The sequence below is a fragment of the Hemitrygon akajei genome, chromosome 7 (genome assembly GCF_048418815.1).
Source record: "Hemitrygon akajei chromosome 7, sHemAka1.3, whole genome shotgun sequence".
NCBI classification, from domain to species: Eukaryota; Metazoa; Chordata; class Chondrichthyes; order Myliobatiformes; family Dasyatidae; genus Hemitrygon; species Hemitrygon akajei.
In genome coordinates, this window is record NC_133130.1 from 101,621,933 (window position 1) to 101,639,907 (window position 17,975).

The 17,975-nt window shown below is 41.5% G+C and overlaps 1 protein-coding gene across 8 annotated transcripts in view; it reads left to right on the top strand.

Annotated features, from left to right (window-relative positions):
- Window positions 1-17,129, top strand: part of LOC140730740 (1-acyl-sn-glycerol-3-phosphate acyltransferase delta-like) — a 184,663-nt gene extending 167,534 nt beyond the window's left edge. For 7 of the 8 annotated variants that reach the window (XM_073051576.1, XM_073051581.1, XM_073051578.1 and 4 more), the window contains one exon: window positions 16,669-17,129. In XM_073051576.1, coding sequence (XP_072907677.1) covers window positions 16,669-16,757 — 89 coding nt within the window. In that variant the 3' untranslated portion in view covers window positions 16,758-17,129. Of the gene's footprint in view, window positions 1-2,548; window positions 3,832-16,668 lie in introns of those variants that run through there. The other variant, XM_073051582.1, reaches the window with a different exon arrangement.
- The last annotated feature ends 846 nt before the right edge of the window (window positions 17,130-17,975 follow it).

The following is a 17,975-nucleotide window of genomic DNA, read 5'->3' on the forward strand; positions in this document are numbered from 1 at the left end:
TCTTGCCCTTCATATTTCCTGCTCCTGGAAGGTAAAAGTGAATAGGTAAATGACATAATAATGTTTATTAAAAAAGTCAGTCACTGCAGCTGGCTGGTGAAAAACACGTAATTGGAACCATACAAATGAGGCAGAATCTATGGAGCTAACATTTCGGTTCGGCGAGTTTCTTCACAACTGGATTCAGCCCAAAACGTTGACTGTATTCTTTTCCATAGGTGCTGCCTGGCCTGCTGAGCTCCTCCAGCATTTTGTGTGTGTTGCTTGGGCTTACAACATCTCCAGACTTTTTCTTGTTTGTTACTGAAACATTGATTTCCCTCCTTTGATACTGTGCGACCAACTGAATTCTTCCAGCATTTTGCGAGTGGAAAGACATGCAGAAGGTGTGACAGGCATGTCAGAGCTATGTGGAAACCTGAAACCAGAAGCAGAAACCTAGATTAGGCAGTATTTGTAGAGAGAGAATTAAAATGAATTAATATTGCAGATAAAACCATAAGACACAGGAGCAGAATTAGGCCATTTGGCCCATTGAGTCTGCTCCAAAAATCCACCATGGGTGATTTATTATGCCTCTCAATCCCATTCTCCTGCCTTCCCCTCATAACCTTGACACCCTGACTAATCAAAAACCTATTTAAACCTCTGCTTTAAATGTACCCAATGACTTGGCTTCTACAGCCCTCCGTGCAAGGAATTCCATAGATTCACCACCCTCTGGCTAAAAAAATTCCTCCTCATTTCTGTCTTAAAGTGACGCCCTGCTTTTCTGAGGTTGTGCCCCAGTCCTAGATATCCCCCACTATTGGAAACCTCCTCTCCACATCCACCCTATCCTGGCCATTCAGTATTCAATAGGTTTCAGTGTGAATTCCCCACCACACTCCTCTAAGCTCCAGCAAGTACAAGTCCAGATCCATCAAGAGCTCCTCATATGTTAACCCTTTCATTCTTGATCGTTTCCAATCCCAGCACATCCTTTCTTAGGTATAGGGGCTAAAACTGCTCACAAATATAGAGCCCCAAAATCCTCATCTTCCACTGCATACCCCTCCACATTTGGCACACTTTAGATTTGCTATCTCTTCCAATAAAAGTTAAGCAATAGATATATTTTCCCTTTTTGCTCCTTTTCAGTGCTCTTGCGGGGTTGTTAGCCATCTTGCTCTTCCATTGCCACCAACATTCCACTTCGTCCAGCTTTTGAAAATCCACATCACCAGAGTAGCCACAGAAGATGCAACACCAGCTCTTTTACCTCACCCAATTCCAAAACCCTCTCAGATGAAGTGGCTATTCCCCTGTTCCCCCATTTTTCCAAGGCCCCCGGCCACAGTGCAAGCCCTTTGCAAAATCCTATAGCTAAATGATGCAGCTCCAGTCAGTAGCATGGCCTGTAAAGGATTGACGTAGATAGATCAGAACAAGCCTTGGCCATAAATCTTTAAAAGTCTTTGATTTCTGGCACAAATATGTTCCCAATATTCTTAAACACAACAGTTTCTGCAGATGCTGGGAATCTAGTCCCGATGAAAGATCTCGCTCCAAAACATCGACTGTTTATTTCTCTCCAAAATGCTGTCTGACCTGCTGAGTTCTTCCAGCATTTTGTGTGTGATCCCCAGCATTCTTAACTGTGAAGGTTTATAAATTTAAAATACAAGGTAAAAGTAATTAAAAACTTTTGTTTGAAAATATAACTTGTCGTATTCTTTATTGCCTGTGTTCTCCCTGTTCAAATGAATGGGTCACCACATCAGGCCAAACAGCTCAAGGTTAGAGCGCAGGTTCTCTAGAATAAAAACTCTGGGTTCTGGTCACAATCTGGTCACATCGGCCAGCAACACCCAGCCTTGAAACGGCTGCTAAAAGTAGCTACACACACAAAATGCTGGAGGAACTCAGCAGGTCAGGCAACAGCTATGGAAAGGAATAAACAGTCAACATGTCGGGCTGAGATCCTTCATCAGATCCGAAACATTGACTCTTTATTTGATTACATAGATGCTGCCTGACTTTCTGAGTTCCTTCATCATTTTGTGTATATTATTCCAGATTTCCAGTATCTGCAGAATCTGTTGTGCTCATGATTTGCTAAAACCAGCTGGAGAGCAATTCATTTTTGCACCTTTTTGACTTTGCTTATCAGACATATGTCCGTACATGGAAGAGGTATTTGCTTCCGTTGACTTCCCTTTAGCCTTTCAATCCACACCATGTAAGATTTAACCCATCTTGGAATTGGAATATATAATTATAATTGGGGGAATTTTATTGAAATATGCTCATTGTTTCTGAATACCAGTTTTCCTTTTAAATCCTATATAAACCATATGGTTCTGGAAAGGAAAATAGTTTTTATTTCTAATTATTTTTTAAATTCCTAATGCTCAGTGGAACTTTTTTTCTGTTGAGGTAATTTTTTCTCATTTACCTCAATATATTGTGGTTTCTGTGGAAGGACAAGCTGTGGGCTTTGCAAAGGTAGCTTGCTGCATGAAGGACTTCGAACTTGTCTAATTGACCGCCTCTCTTTTGTTTTTAGAAAACTCTCATTGCAAGATTTATGGCCACAAAGTGAGATGGGTTGTTTATTCAGAGTGATGTGGATTTCAACTAGGTCATCTCCTAACCCAAAATAAATTTGTCTTATTGATCAAGTTTCATTAGTTCTGTACTTTTAATACAAGTCTTTCCTTTAATAAATTTACCAATGGCTTTGTTTATTTTTTGAAAACTGAAATGAAGACTCAGTTTTAACCTTGGAATATGGTCACCCTTTGAACATTGACAATCCTGTGTATAGTGTTGAATTGGATGGTATTCACCATTTTAATTATAAGTTCCTGTTGCTCTTTGACTTGCCCCTTCATGTGCTTCTGCACCATAGTGCTTTTAACAATTCCATTCTGTTCTGCAGTTAATTTGTGTAACGGGAGTAATGTTCTTTAGTTATCTGTACCATATCAGCTAGTATGTTGTCTGCACTTCTACTCATGACTGCAGATCCTAAGAAGCTCTGTCCTTAATCACTTCTGGCCAGTTAGTTTGATTCTGTCCTTCGGGTCTGTACTCTGCTGCCAGTGGAAATGCATTTTTCCCTGATTCTAGATCCTCAATGATGTTAAATACCCTTTTTATTTGATTCTGAATTCATCGGAAGAAAACTCCATCTTCTCTGATGCATTCGTTCCTAAGGTCCCCTCGTCCCCACAATCCTTCTAGTAAATTTCTTATGTTGAAGGGTCAGTGACCAGAGATGTTATGTTTCTCTTTCCTCAGATGATGCTGAGTACTTTCTGCTTTTATTTCAAATTTCTGGCATTTGTTACCTTCTTCTGTACCCTCTCTAAGGCCTTTACTTTTTTCTGAGAATACCAGGCCCAGTACTGGACACTAATCTCTGCTTCTTCAGGGTGGAATATTGATAAGGCTCTTTCGAGACTTAATTTTGTTTTACTGCTTTTCACCTGTCATACCACATTGACGGTTTCCCAAATTCCCCTGGACTTGGCCTGTAACCTGTTTGTGCCTTTTCAATTCAAGTGAATGTCAGTTCTAGACACATTTAAAATGTTGTGATTGAGTTTGTTTGAATTCATATCAACCCTCTGCTCAAAACTTACAGGTAATCATCTTCAAGAGGGAGCTGGTACAGCGAGCTGGAAGCAACCAATGCCTATCGGTTGGCTGTTGACCAATCCTAGGCTGACTTTCTGTGATTGCTCGTTGTTCCTGACAATGTATTGAATGTTCTTTGTGACTGTTTAGTTGAGCTCTGATTGCATTATTGATTTTGGCTGAGTGGTTGCTGAATAAAGGTTTGTTCTGTGTTCTGACTTTGTACCTCCAGGCTCAGGATCTCATCAGTAGTAACAAGTGAGTAAACACAATGCTCTGCCTCCACTTAGGCAGTGTGTACCAAATTTTACCACCCTCTAGGTTTGAAAAAAAAATGTCTTTCACAGGTTCTTCCCCCTCTAAACCTCTAACCTATCTCTTAAATCCTGTGCCCTGGATTTAGACGCCTCTGCTATGGGGAAAAGTTGCTTACTGCTTGCCCCATCTATCCCCTCATAGTTTTGTATGCCTCCAAAGAAGACAAGCCAATATTTTTAACCTATTCTCTCCTTGTAACAGGATCACTTTATCTGTTGTCACCTATCCAGACCAATCATTAGTTTTTAACTTGGTCCATCTGAGTTTCCATAGTTATTTCCAAACCTCATTTTTTGTCTCAAGTTCAACTGTATCATCCAGCCATGCACATGTATACAGCCAAACAAAACAACGTTCCTCTGGGACCAAGGTGCAAAGCATAGTGCACATATTACACCCAGCATGTAAAATAATATTAACAGATTAAAAAAAAAGTATTCTGTAGATGTACAAGTTGACATAGTTAACATATAATGCATATAGTTGTATATAATATTACTGCTACTGGCACTGTCATAAATATTGTGTACTGGGTGGTAGCCGTCTGTGGTCAGGAGTCTCATAGCCTGGGGGAGGAAGCTGTTACCCAACCTAACTGTTCTTATACAGTGGGACCTTAGGCCTGACAGTAGGAGGGCAAAGAGATTGTGGGACAGATGGCATCGACAGTCTACTCCTCTGGCCAGATGCTTGTGCACCATTCACAGCTCAAATCAGAACCCTCCACATTGAGACAGAATGGACCAGTCAATAAGGTTCTCCTAAACACAGTTCAGAGACCCCCTCCTTCTCCTTAACCCTGCTTTTGTTACAGCCAGAGACTACAGGACTGCCAGCTAGTGGAGAGGGTTTGGTGGAATAGCTTTACAGTGCGATTATCAGCAGATTTGGCTCTTCTGTTATTTCTTAACTACAAACAGATTTTATTCTTGATTACGCTAGGACACACTCTCCAGGCCAAAAGTACCCAATCAATGCTGTTGCCTCCTTTCCCTAACTCTCCTGAATATCTTCAGAGGTACTTAACCATCTTTTCATTATTGTCACATTAGCGTAATCCCACACGGGTGACTTCACATGTAATTCTTCAACCTTGTAAATGCATAAAATGTATTAAACATACACTCAGTGGCCACTTTATTAGGTACACCTGCTCATTAATGCAAGTATCTAATCAGCCAAACATGTGGCAGCAACTCGATATATGACATGGTCCAGACATCCAGACATGGTCAAGAGGTTCAGTTGTTGCTAAGACCAAACATCAGAATGGGGAGGAAATGTGATCTAAGTGACTTTGACCGTGTTGGTGCCAGACAGGATGGTTGGACTATCTCAGAAACTGCTGATCTCCTGGGATATTCACACATGACAGTCTCTAAAGTTTAGAGAATGGTGCGAGGAAAAGAAAGGCATCCACTGAGCAGCAGTTTTGTGAGCAAAAATTCCTTGTTAATGAGAGTGGACAGAGGAGAATGGCCAGACTGGTTCATGCTGACAGGAAGGGGACAGTAACTTAATAACCACACATTACAATAGTGGTGTGCAGAGGAACATCTTTGAATGCACAGCATGCTGAAACTGGGAAGTGGGTGGGCTGCAGCATACAGTGAGAATGTACACTCAGACGTATGATGTTTGTTTGATTTTACGTAGAACATTACAGCACATTATGGGCCCATTGGCCCACAAAGTTGTGCAAACATTTTAATCTACTGAAAGATAATTTAACCCTCCTTCATTTCTTTCTCATCCATTTACCTATCTAAGAGTTTTTTTTAAATGCCCCTAATGTAAATGCCTCTGCTATCACCTCTTGGCAGTGCCTTCCTTCTGTGTAAACATCTTGTGTAAAATTAGTCCATTCATAACTGTTACTACCAATCACAACATTCTCTGCAGGTGCTTTTCTCTCTCTTCAGTAATGCAACTGCTGAGAAATACTTCCAAAGAAACCCTCAGCCACAGTCCAACAAACTGCACGGAAGGTGGTGATCTGTTTGGAGAACAGTGACCAGTGGTGTTCTGCAGGGATCTGTTTTGGGACCCCTGCTCTTCATGATTTTTATAAATGACCTGGATGAGGAAGTATAATGGTGGGTTAGTAAGTTTACTGATGACACAAAAGTTGGGGGTATGGTGGATAGTCTGGAGGGTTGTCAGAGGTTATAGTGTAATATCGATAGGATGCAGAACTGGCCTGAGAAGTGGCAGGTGGAGTTCAACCCAGATAAGTGTGAGGTGGTTCATTTTGGTAAGTCAAATTTGAAGACAGAATATAATATTAATGCTAAGACTCTAGGCAGTGTGGAGGATCAGCAAGATCTTGGGGTCCATGGCCATAGGCCACTCAAAGCTGCTGTGCAGGTTGACAATATTGTTAAGGCATATGATGTGTTGGCCCTCATCAACCATGGGTTTGAGTTCAAGAACCGTGAGGTAATGTTACAGCTATTAAAGGCCCCACTTGGAATACTGTGTTCAATTCTGGTCAGGTCACTACAGGAAGGATGTGGAAGCCATAGAAAGGGTGCAGAGGAGATTTACAAGGATGTTGCCTGGATTGGAGTGCATGTCTTATGAGAACAGGTTGAGTGAACTTGGCCTTTTCTCCTTGGAGTGATGGGGGATGAGAGGTGACCTGATAGAGGTGTATAAGATGATGAGAGGCATTGATTGTGTGGATAGAGGCTTTTTCCCAGGGCTGAAATGGCTGCCACAAGAGAGCACAGTATGGCATCATCATTATCATGTGCCATGACCATGTTTGTTCTTGCCAAATTTTTCTACAGAGGTGGTTTGCCCTGTTCTTGTTCTGGGCAGTGCCTTGACAAGACAGATGACCCCAGCTATTATCAATACTCTTCAGAGATGTCAGGTGTCAGTGGTCGCATAACCAGGACTTGTGATATGCACCAGCTACTCATACAACCATCCACCGCCTGCTCCCATGGCCTCACATGACCTGATCAGGGCGGGGTGGGGGGGGGGGGTGTCGACACCTTGCCCAAGGGTGACCTTCAAACAAGCGGAAGGAAGCAGTATGACACATGAGTTTATCTTGTTTATCCTCCACAAGCAGATTCTGCATCGGTTCTGTGATACCCTTGGTCCTGATGCCAGGGAAGCTCAAAACATCCTAGAACTGGACATCATGGGTTAAGAATGAAAGGTGAAATGTTTAAGGGGAACATGAGGGGGAACTTCTTCACTCAGAGGGTGGTGACAGTGTGGAATGAGCTGCCAGCGGAAGTGATGGATACAGCTTTGATTTCAACACTTGAGAAATTCGTGGATGGGAGGGGTATGGAGGGCTATGATCTGAGTGCAGGTTGATGGGATTGTAGTTTGGCATGGACTAGATGGGCAGAAGGGCCTGTTTTGGTGCAGTAGTGTTCTATGACTATGAGGCCTCAAAAGCACATGGCTGTTGCCGTAATTATTTGGACTTCAAAGTAACAGAGGAAAACCAGTTCAATTGTTTCAAGTTAAATTTATTTGGTTCATTTAAAAATGACTTTTTATTTTTAATCTTTATTTATTCTTGTGGAAAACAATGGTTTAAAGTTTGTAGAAAAATTTGTAATGTGCCGTTCGTTATCACCAGTCCTACAGCAGATTTAACTGTTTATTCCTCAGCAAATTTGTGTCCCATGAAGCTACAAAGTTTTGAACAGTTATAAATTGATAAACGTGCACAGAAAGAAATGCTGGCATTTTAAAGAAATGAAGCCACGTTCAAAATGAAACCTGACACTGGACCGTTAGACCATCATACCAAAGAGTGTCTTCAGGGAGACAAGAGTGGGAAAGACAGCAAATTAGGGAGGGAGAGTTTTGAGCTTGTTGCCTTGACAACTAAATGCATGGGGGGGAAGAGGGGGCAGTAATGAAGCAATTAAAACTGAGGATGCTTGAGACTGAATTTTGGGGATTGTGCATATCCTGGCTGTGAGAGTTCGGAGAATGGAAATGGGTAAAAGCAATTGAGGCGATTGTGAACCAGAATAAGAAATAGAAAATTGAAATGTACTTTAACCAGGAGCTTGTGTAAATCAGCTTCAACAGAGGTGATGGGTGAATAGTCCTGATATACTGTAAATTGGAATAGGCTGCAGAGTCTTGGATGAGCTTGTTTATGGAGATTGGAAGGTACAAACTGATGGAGTTGCTTTAAAATAAAGGCCACAAAACATTTGAGCAGAATTATGCTATTCATCCCATCAAGCCTGTTCCACACTTCCGTTATTGCTGATCATTATTCCTTGGAAACCCATTTCCTTGCCCTCTCCCAGTAACCTTTGATGCCCTTACTAATCAAATACCTATCAAACTCCAGTTTAAACATTCCCTAGGAATTGGCCACCACAGCCATCTGTGGTACTGAATACCACAGATTCACCACCCTCCAGCTAAAGAAATTCCTCGTCTTCTGTGTTCGAAAGGGACATCCTTCTATTCTGATGCAATGATCCTATTATGGTCCTAGACTGCCCCACTATAGGGAACATCTTCTCCACATCAACTCTATGTGGGCCTTTCATATCTGATAGGTTTCAATGAGATCCCCCTCATTCTTCTAAACTCCAGCCAGTACAGCACAGGGCCATCAAACATTAACCCTTTCATTCCCGGAATCAATCTCATGAATCTTTTCTGGACCCTTTCCAATAAAGGCATGAATGGGGTTTGGCACCAGGTAATTGGAAGTATGGATAAGCACCAATTTTTTAAAAATTAATTTAGAGGCACAGTGCAGAACAAACACTTATGACCCAATGAGCTGTGCCAGCCAGCAACCCACCTATTTAACCCTAGCTAATCATAGGGCAACTTACAAAGACTAATGATATCGAACCACCTAACTCACAGTTCACAGAGATAACATACAGACTCTTTAAAGAAAGTGCCAGAGATGAACTCTGATCTCTGACACCCCCAGCTGCAATAGTGTCGCACTAACCACCTCATTTGTGTAACTTGCCTTGTTGGAAAAGTAACTAATTACCACTCTGTGAGTTATAAACTAAGGCGTGGTTAGCTCTGTGTATTGGTAGAATTTCGTAGAGTTTGTAATAATGGATCTTCATGGTCAATACTCCAGAATGTGCTCTGTTCTGTTATTGCAGATTGCTAAAGTTCATACCGCTATGGTAGTTAATCTCACCTTCCCTGAGAAAATGCAGCTTTACTTATTAGAGACACGCATGTTTGGTGTCTGCTATTGTAAAGCTTCACCTGCAATGTTTAATTTAACAAAGTTGAGACAGCATTCTTTATTTGACTTTTCCTTATTTCACTTTCTCCCTCACCCACTGCTGTTAGATTTTCTAGTTAATATCTTCATCCAATAAATGTCAGTGACATTTATTGATGTCAGTGGTGGGTAAGTTAATGGAAAGTATTCTTAGAGATGGTATATATAATTATCTGGATAGACAAGGTCTGATTAGGAACAGTCAACATGGATTTGTGCGTGGAAGGTCATGTTTGACAAATCTTATTGAATTTTTTGAAGAGGTTACGAGGAAAGTTGACGAGGGTAAAGTAGTGCATGTTGTCTAAATGGACTTCAGTAAGGCCTTTGACAAGGTTCTGCACAGAAGGTTCGTTAGGAAGGTTCAATCATTAGGTATTAATGTTGAAGTAGTAAAATGGATTCAACAGTGGCTGGATGGGAGCTGCCAGAGAGTAGTGGTGGATGACTGTTTGTCAGGTTGGAGGCCGGTGACTAGAGGTGTGCCTCAGGGATCTGTACTGAGTCCAATGCTGTTTGCCATATACATTAATGATCTGGATGATGTGGTGTTTAATTGGATTAGTAAATATGCAGATGATACTAAGGTAGGTGGCATTGTGGGTAATGAAGTAGGTTTTCAAAGTTTGCAGAGAGATTTAGGCCAGTTAGAAGAGTGAGCTGAGTGATGGCAGATGGAGTTTAATGCTGATAAGTGTGAAGTGTTACATTTTGGTAGGAATAATCCAAATAGGACATACATGGTAAATGGTAGGGCATGAAGAATTCAGTAGAACAGAGTGATCTAGGATTAATCGTACATAGTTCCCTGAAGGTGGAATCTCATGTGGATAGGGTGGTGAAGAAAGCTTTTGATATGTTGGCCTTTATAAATCAGGGCATTGAGTATAAGAGTTGGGATGTAATGTTAAAATTGTACAAGGCATTGGTAAGGCCGAATGTGGAGTATTGTGTACAGTTCTGGTCACCGAATTATAGGAAAGATGTCAACAAAATAGAGAGAGTACAGAGAAGATTTACTAGAATGTTACCTGGGTTTCACAACCTAAGTTACAGGGAAAGATTGAACAAGTTATTCTTTATTCTTTGGAGCGTAGATGGTTGAGGGGGGTATAGAGGTATTTAAAATTATGAGGGGGATAGATAGAGTTGACGTGGATAGGCTTTTTCCATTAAGAGTAGGGGAGATTCAAACAAGAGGACATGAGTTGAGACTTAGGGGGCAAAAGTTTAAGGGTAACACAAGGGGGAATTTCTTTACTCAGAGAGTAGTAGCCATGTGGAATGAGCTTTCAGTAGAAGTGGTAGAGGCAGGTTTGGTATTGTCATTTAAAGCAAAATTGGATAGGTATATAGACAGGAAAGGAATGGAGAGTTATGGGCTGAGTGCGGGTCAGTGGAACTAGGTGAGAGTAAGCGTTCGGCACAGACTAGAAAGGCCAAGATGGCCTGTTTCCGTGCTGTAATTGTTATATGGTTATATGGTTAAATATCTCCTGTCTTTCTGCAATCCCAAACTCCTTAAGCACATCGATAGCGTTGTAGTCAAAACTACAAATCTTTGTTGTTCTGTTGACTTCATCATGATATCTGAAAAGTGAAAAGCATGACTGTTGGAATGTGATGACACTTGCTTTTTCGTACATTCCACCCACCCCTGGCCAGCGTCTGGGCTCTGGAGGAGCAGCCACCTGCAAGCTTCATCTTCCACTGCAAGGACTGGACAGCAGCGTAAGGTAAAGGCGGAGTCAGCGGCATTTGGTTTATGATTAACTCACCGTTGTGCACAAACATAGCGGTTCTGTCTCAGCACTGCTTCCTCAACCTGGAATATTTGGTGGTGAAGTGTCATTCATTCTGGCTGCTGAGGCAGTTCTCCACCATCATCCTGGTTGCAGCGTACATTCCACTTCAGGCCAACATCAGGCCGGCACTGGAGGAACTGAGCACTGATCAGCAGTCATAAGACAGCATGCCCAGATGTCTTCCTGATCATTGCGGAGGACTTCACTCAGGCCAGCTTGAGTAAGTCTGTAATCAACATCTCATCTGTGGAAGCAGAGGAGCGAACACACTTGACCACTGTTACAGCACAATCAGGAACACCTACCGTGGTCGTGCCAGACCCACACTTTGGCAAGTCAGTCCGGCATACGGGCAGAGAATGAGAGTGGCAGTACTGTTGCTGAGGGTGGTGGGGGTGTGGTCATGGGAGGTGGAGGAGTGGACCTATAGGACTGGTGTGAACTGGTGAATTGGGCTGTATTCAGGGATTCATCTGTGGACCTTAATGAATCTGTCACATTTGTCACTGTCTTCATCAGGACCTGTGTGGCTGACTATGTGCCTTCAAGAACATAATGTTCGTACCTACACTTAGAGCCGTGGATGAACCAGGAGATTCGCAGTCTAGTGAGGGCTAGATCGTTGATCCAGAACTATGCAAGAAATCCAGGTTACAACCTATGGAAGGCTACCTTAAGAACAAAGAGGCAATTCTAAGTGAATTTAGAGACAGAATCGGAGGCAGAGTTTGCAGAGCATTACTTCCTACAAGGTGACATCCTACAAACTAACATCACTGTGATGCTTCACTCCACCTTTTGTGCATGCTTTGAGAAGGAGAATTAATCGAACCTATGTGAATCCCTGCAGCATATGGTGATGCTGTGATATCTGTCTCGAAGGCCAAGGTCAGAGTATCTTTCTATGAGGTAAACCCTCGCGAGGCGTCAAGCCTCAATGGTGTATCTGGTAGGGCACTAAAAACCTGTGCCAACCAGCTTACTGGTTTGTGCAAGGACATCTTCAATCTCTTACTGCTATGCCAGAGGTTCCCACCTGCCTCAAAAGGGTGTCAATCTTACCAGAGCTCAAGAAGAGCGGAATGAGCTGACTTTTGCCCAGTAGCACTCACATCTACTACGATGAAGTGCTTTGAGAGGTTGGTCATGGCTAGAATTAACTCCTATCTAAACAAAGTCCAGCAACTATATTTCATTAGGAGTTTGAGAGGATTAGATATCTCAGCAAAGACTCCACCAGATGTAGAGAGCATTCTAACCAGTTGCATCACCTTCTGGCATGAAGGGGTCACTGCACAGGATCAGAAAAGGCTGCAGAAAGTTACAAACTCAGCCAGTTCCATCATGGATACCAGCCTCCACTCATCGAGGACATCTTCAAAAGGTGATGCCTCAAAAAGGTGGCATCCACAATTAAGGACCCCCACCACCCAGGACAGGTACCATCAGGGAGGTACCATCATTGGTACCAATGCTACCAATTGGAACCATCATTGCTCCCGTTAGGGAGGTAGTCCAGGAGACTGTAGACGCGCACTTAACATTTTAGGAACAGCTTCTTCTCCTCCACCATCATATTTTTACAAACACCGCTTCATGACCTTGCACTACTTATTTATATTTTTTATATTTCCCATTGTAGTGTATAGTATTTTTGCTGCCACCAAACAACAAATTTCATGACATATGTCAGTGATAATAAACCTGATTCTGATAGACAATTTTGAATATCCTTCCAGGGTTTGTTTTTCTTTTATCTAATTCAGATTCAACCTTATTTTATTCTGTACTATGATTTATTTTCAGTCATCTGTTAGCATACTAATAAGTTTTATTTTAAATTGCACTGAAATTCATTATTGACCTTGAGTAAGATTGATCTAACTTGTGTTTTTGGACTGAGCAGCATGTGCTTTCCAAACTTAGGGTAATTGTTTGTTTTGGGTGCATATTGTTATTTCCTAATGAGTTTAAATTGTCAGATTATTAATCTATTTAACGGCCATTGTGGCTCCTGAGGAGAGAGAAACCAGTATCCCACCTGAGTGGGACACGTCTGGTTCCACTTGTTGAACTTCTTTTGCTCTCAAATGTGGACACCTTGATGTCTCCTCTTTTGAGTCATTGACAGCATTTGTGTTATGGCTGCTGTCAGCTCTTCCTAATCCCTACTTTCCAAAGAATGCTTATAGTTTGGCCATATAAGCACTCACTCCCAGGAACAGAGTTGCCCATTCTCTGTAAGTCAGCAGGACTATCCATTTGTTTTCTCGATTGAATAAGATTGCTGCTGGTTTATTGCCCTCTCTAAAGACAGTCACAGCTACCATTTGGTGTCACTTTTGACACATTAAAGACATTTGTGTCCAAAACCACAGATGTTACAAAGTTATCTTAATTATTATTTGAAATGAGTGGTAAAACTTGATTATTGGAAGAAGGTATAGTCTGGCGCAAGGCACAGCCCATAGCAATGTATAGTCAGCAGAGAGAACAGCAGTCTAAAGATGGGTCTGTGCCATTATCATAGGGTGAGGAAGTGGTTAGGTTGTCTTCCTAATGGGTGCTTAAGCTACAGAGGAAATCTCTTCAAGCTTGTCTTTTGTTATGTTTGTACAAGGAAATCCCATTGGCACCATTTTATTTCATACCAGTGACAATGTCATTGCTGCCTGTTACAATTCTATTCTAGTGTGAGGTGGCATTTCATGCCTATAGGTGATTAAGTAGAATATTCTGATGGAATGTAGTTGGACCGTAAGATACAGGAGCAGAATTAGGCCATTTGGCCCATCGAGTTTATTCCATCATTTCATCATGGCTGATCTAGTTTTCCTCCCAGCCTCAGTCGTCTGCCTTCTCCCCATATCCCTTCATGCCCTGACCAATCAAGGATCTATCAAATTTTGCCTTAAATATACCCAAGGATTTGGCCTCCACAGCCATCTATGGCAACAAATTCCACAGATTCACCACACTCTGGCTAAAGAAACTGCTACTCATCTCCGTTCTAAAAGGATGCCTTTCTATTTTGAGGCTGTGCCCTCTTCTGGTCTTAGACTGTCGCCATAGGAAACATCCTCTCCATATCCACTCTATTGAGCCTGTTGCTAATGGATAGGTTTCATTTAGGTCAGCCCTCATTCTTCTGAATTCTAGTGAATCTAGCCATCAGATGCTCTTCATATGGCAAGTGTTACGAACCCCGTAACTGGGTGTCTTACCAGCAAAGATAGGAGTATCCGTTGGAGTCTGGTGATACTATTTTCAACAGTATTTATTAGTAAAAATACACAAAAATAATATCAATGCAAATATACATATTATAAACGTCATCAATACTAAACCTAAAAGTGCGGGTATAATAATAATCAATAAGAAATAAGCTCTATCGTTGTCTAGGGGATAATGAATTGTCCGATGGAAATATAAAGTTCAGTTCAATTCATGCAGGCTGCGGTAGTTGTTGGTCGCTGTGTTGCAATTGCTGGAGAGAGAGAGAGAAAGCAGTAACGGCTATTGACTTGCCGACTTTCCTTTACGATCTTGATCCGTCGATGCGTTGTTGTTGTGGCCATTCGCGTATGACCCCTCCGTCCTTTAGCTAGACCGTTCCGTGGTGGACTCGTCACCCAGGCAAGGGTGGACACACACACAAGCCCCCACCGGTCTCGTAGCGTCTCTTCTGGTGCGTCTGAGGGGTGTTCCCCAGACCTTACTTTTATCCCCACTCACAGGGTCTCAGGTGTCATTCAGGTTGGGATGATGCAACCCATCAAACCCGCCCCCTCTGGTTGCCCCCTGAGGGGTTTCACTGAATAGAACAGTACTCAATACACAATCCTTCTCCAAGAGACAATAGCAGTAATCAGTGGTTCCGTTCCGCTTTTGTTAGGAGGAGACATTCCACTTTGTGTATCTCTGCGTTGTCTCTCTCTCATTAACTGACATGAGCTGTTTATCAATAACAACTATCTTTTGCTGTTATCTCTCTCATTTCCTTGGTATCAGACCCGAAATAGTAGCGATTTTGTGATTCTCAAAAAGGGAGAACTTTGCACCCTTCTGTCCATCAGAGTTGCTCCTCATTCGTAACACAAGCCTTTCAATCCCCAAATTTCCGTGAACCTCCTTTGAACCCTCTCCATGTCGGCACACCCTTTCTTAGATAAGGAACCAAAAACTGCTCTCAAAATTCCAATTGGGGAGAAATTACTTGTTTTCTTTTTGCTACTTATTGGTTATTTTTGTATATCAAGAGAGTTCATTAATCAGATAGATTTGCAATTATGTTGAGACCTGCATTAAAATAATTTTGACTTTCAGTAATGAATATTCCTTAAATAATCCTTTCCAAGTTATATCAGGTTTCAGAAGTATGCAGCAGAAAAAATAGATTAAAATGTCCAATTTATCTATTGATCTAATTACTTGTGTTTATTTTTTGATTTATACCTGTTTCTTTTCGTATTTTCAGTTTCAGTCCTTGTGTGTAATTTTTCATTGATTCTATTGTGCTTATTTATTCTACTGTGAATGCTTGCAAGAAAATGTCATGGTAGTATCAGATGATATATGTATATTTAACATTGACCTTTGAACTTTATGCATTCATCCCTTCTGGATTTAATTATATGTATAAGCTTTTTCCCCCTTTGCTTATCTAGTTGTTTCTTAAATGTATATGCAATTTGCCTTCTGTAGCTGTGTCTCATTACTGAAAATCCCTTAGTTACTGTGAAATTCATGAACCAAGTTTATTACCTTGTATCGATGGCCTCACCTCCCTTGAACTGTGATGGTTCTTTTGTGCACCCTGTCAAAACCCTTCAGACCTTTAGCAATCATCTCTCAGCCATTCCAAAAGAATCCCAGAGACAGTTTCCCTGTCAACTTTAACCTTACATTGCTGTTACAATCCTTGGAGCGGTTTACATCCTTCCTGGTGCATTTTCAATAATGGAACAACCAGAAATGCACACAGTCCACCATGTGTGACTTAACCAAGATTTGGTAATCAATCCCACAGTTTTTTTTCCCTTTTTCATTCTTTCCTTCCTACGGGCTTTTCATTCAAAGTGTTGCAACTTTTGACAGTTTATCTACACATATTCCGAGATCTCTTTGCTCTTTTAGCATTTAGATTCTTATTTCCCCACATGATACTTACTGAAAATTATTACACACTTTTATTTGCGGAACGTATGAATGTATAAATTAATTTCGACCTGCTCAGTTATTAATGTTTTATTGCAATTTGTTGCAGTCTTTCTAAGCATTAACTAGTCTGCCCCCTCCAGAATTGGAGTTGGGTGAAAGTTTCCGGATTTCAGTGCCACTAATATAGATCACGAAAACCAACTGCCACAGCGCAGTGCCTTGTGTGACCCACTTTCTACCTCCTGTCACTTTGTATGGTCACACATTATCCTCTGATCTGCTTTTCTCCAACAGTCGGCCAGTCTCCAAATGAACGATTGCTGGCCTTTGAAAATGAAGGTGGGGTGAACAAAGCCACGCTGCATCTCAAACTAAACTAACTTACAACCTCGTTTCCCATAGAAACGCCTTGTAAACTTGCTGATAAAATTATTATTGATCTGTGACTCTTGCAACAGCATGATTTATTTGTATATATTATGTCTGCTATATTTTGTTTTTCAGCCTCTGTTGGTATGCGATGGATGATTGGAGTGACAGAAATAGAGAAGGGCTCCAGCTACGGTAACAATGAATCAAAGCGAAAAAATTAATTTCTGCGGAGGATTGTACTTCGAATGGAGTCAAGATATATATTTTTGAAGAGAATTTAAGGCAGATGCAGGGTTGAAGGATGACGCGCCTAAGTTACTGTGATTCGTTCGTGTACTGATCACTGGGTAGAGTGGTGTCTTAATCTGCGTAGAAGGATAGAAAGGAAGTCATATCCTTTATGGTGTATGTGGTACATGAACCCATTCACATGGTAATGAGACATATTGAAATTGGATATCGTTGCAGAATTCCACAATAATAGATGTTGAGGCTTTCGATCTAAATGGAAAATGACCTTTTTCTAAAAAAAAACTGGTGTAACAGAAGAATTTAGTCTTTTTCTAATAACATAAAATTGTGCTTCTAACTTATGCCAGTGCATTTGTATTTTAATGAGTTTGAGTCGCCCTTTAGTGTTGCAGAATGTGTATTTTATCATCACAGTTGTTGGGATATTTGATGCACTGATCCATCTGAGGCAGAAAAAAAAAAGGTCTTGACTGACCTAATGTTGCAGGTTGTCATCACAGAGTGAGTGAAAGCTCATTGATTTAGAACCTTGGAATCAGAGGTAATTCATGTTGCAGAACGAGAGAGTGCTGGCATTTCATTCAGATGAATTAAAGAGTTAATGTATGAGGAGCACTTGATGGCTCTGGGCCTGTACTCTTTGGAGTTTAGAAGAATGGGTGGGGTGGGGGGGGGGGAAATCTCATTGAAACCTATATCAAGTTTTGAAAGGCCTAGATAGACTAGGTGTGGAGAGGATGTTTCCAATACTTGGGGAGTCTAGAATCAGAGGGCATAGTCTCAAAATAGAAAGACGTCCCTTTAAAACAGAGACGTTGATGAATTTCTTTAGCCAGAGGGGGGTGAATCTGTGGAACTCATTGCCACAGGTGGCTGTGGAGGCCAAGTCATTGGGTATATTAAAAGCGGAGGTTGATAGGGTGTCGAAGGTTATGGGGAAAAAAGGGGGTTGAGAGGGATAGTAAATCACCCATGATAGAATGGTGGAATGACTCATTGAGCTGAATGGCCTAATTCTGCTCCTATGTCTTATGGTCTTATAACTGTGCAGGTCAAGAAAGAGCTAGGTAATCTAAACCCACTTCCAGCGCTGTGTCTGTAACTCCAGAGCTGTGTAGATAACAGCTCTTCATGCACACAGAGGGTCTCTGTGGTGAGTTCCAGGCTCCTACAACCTTATATCTCCA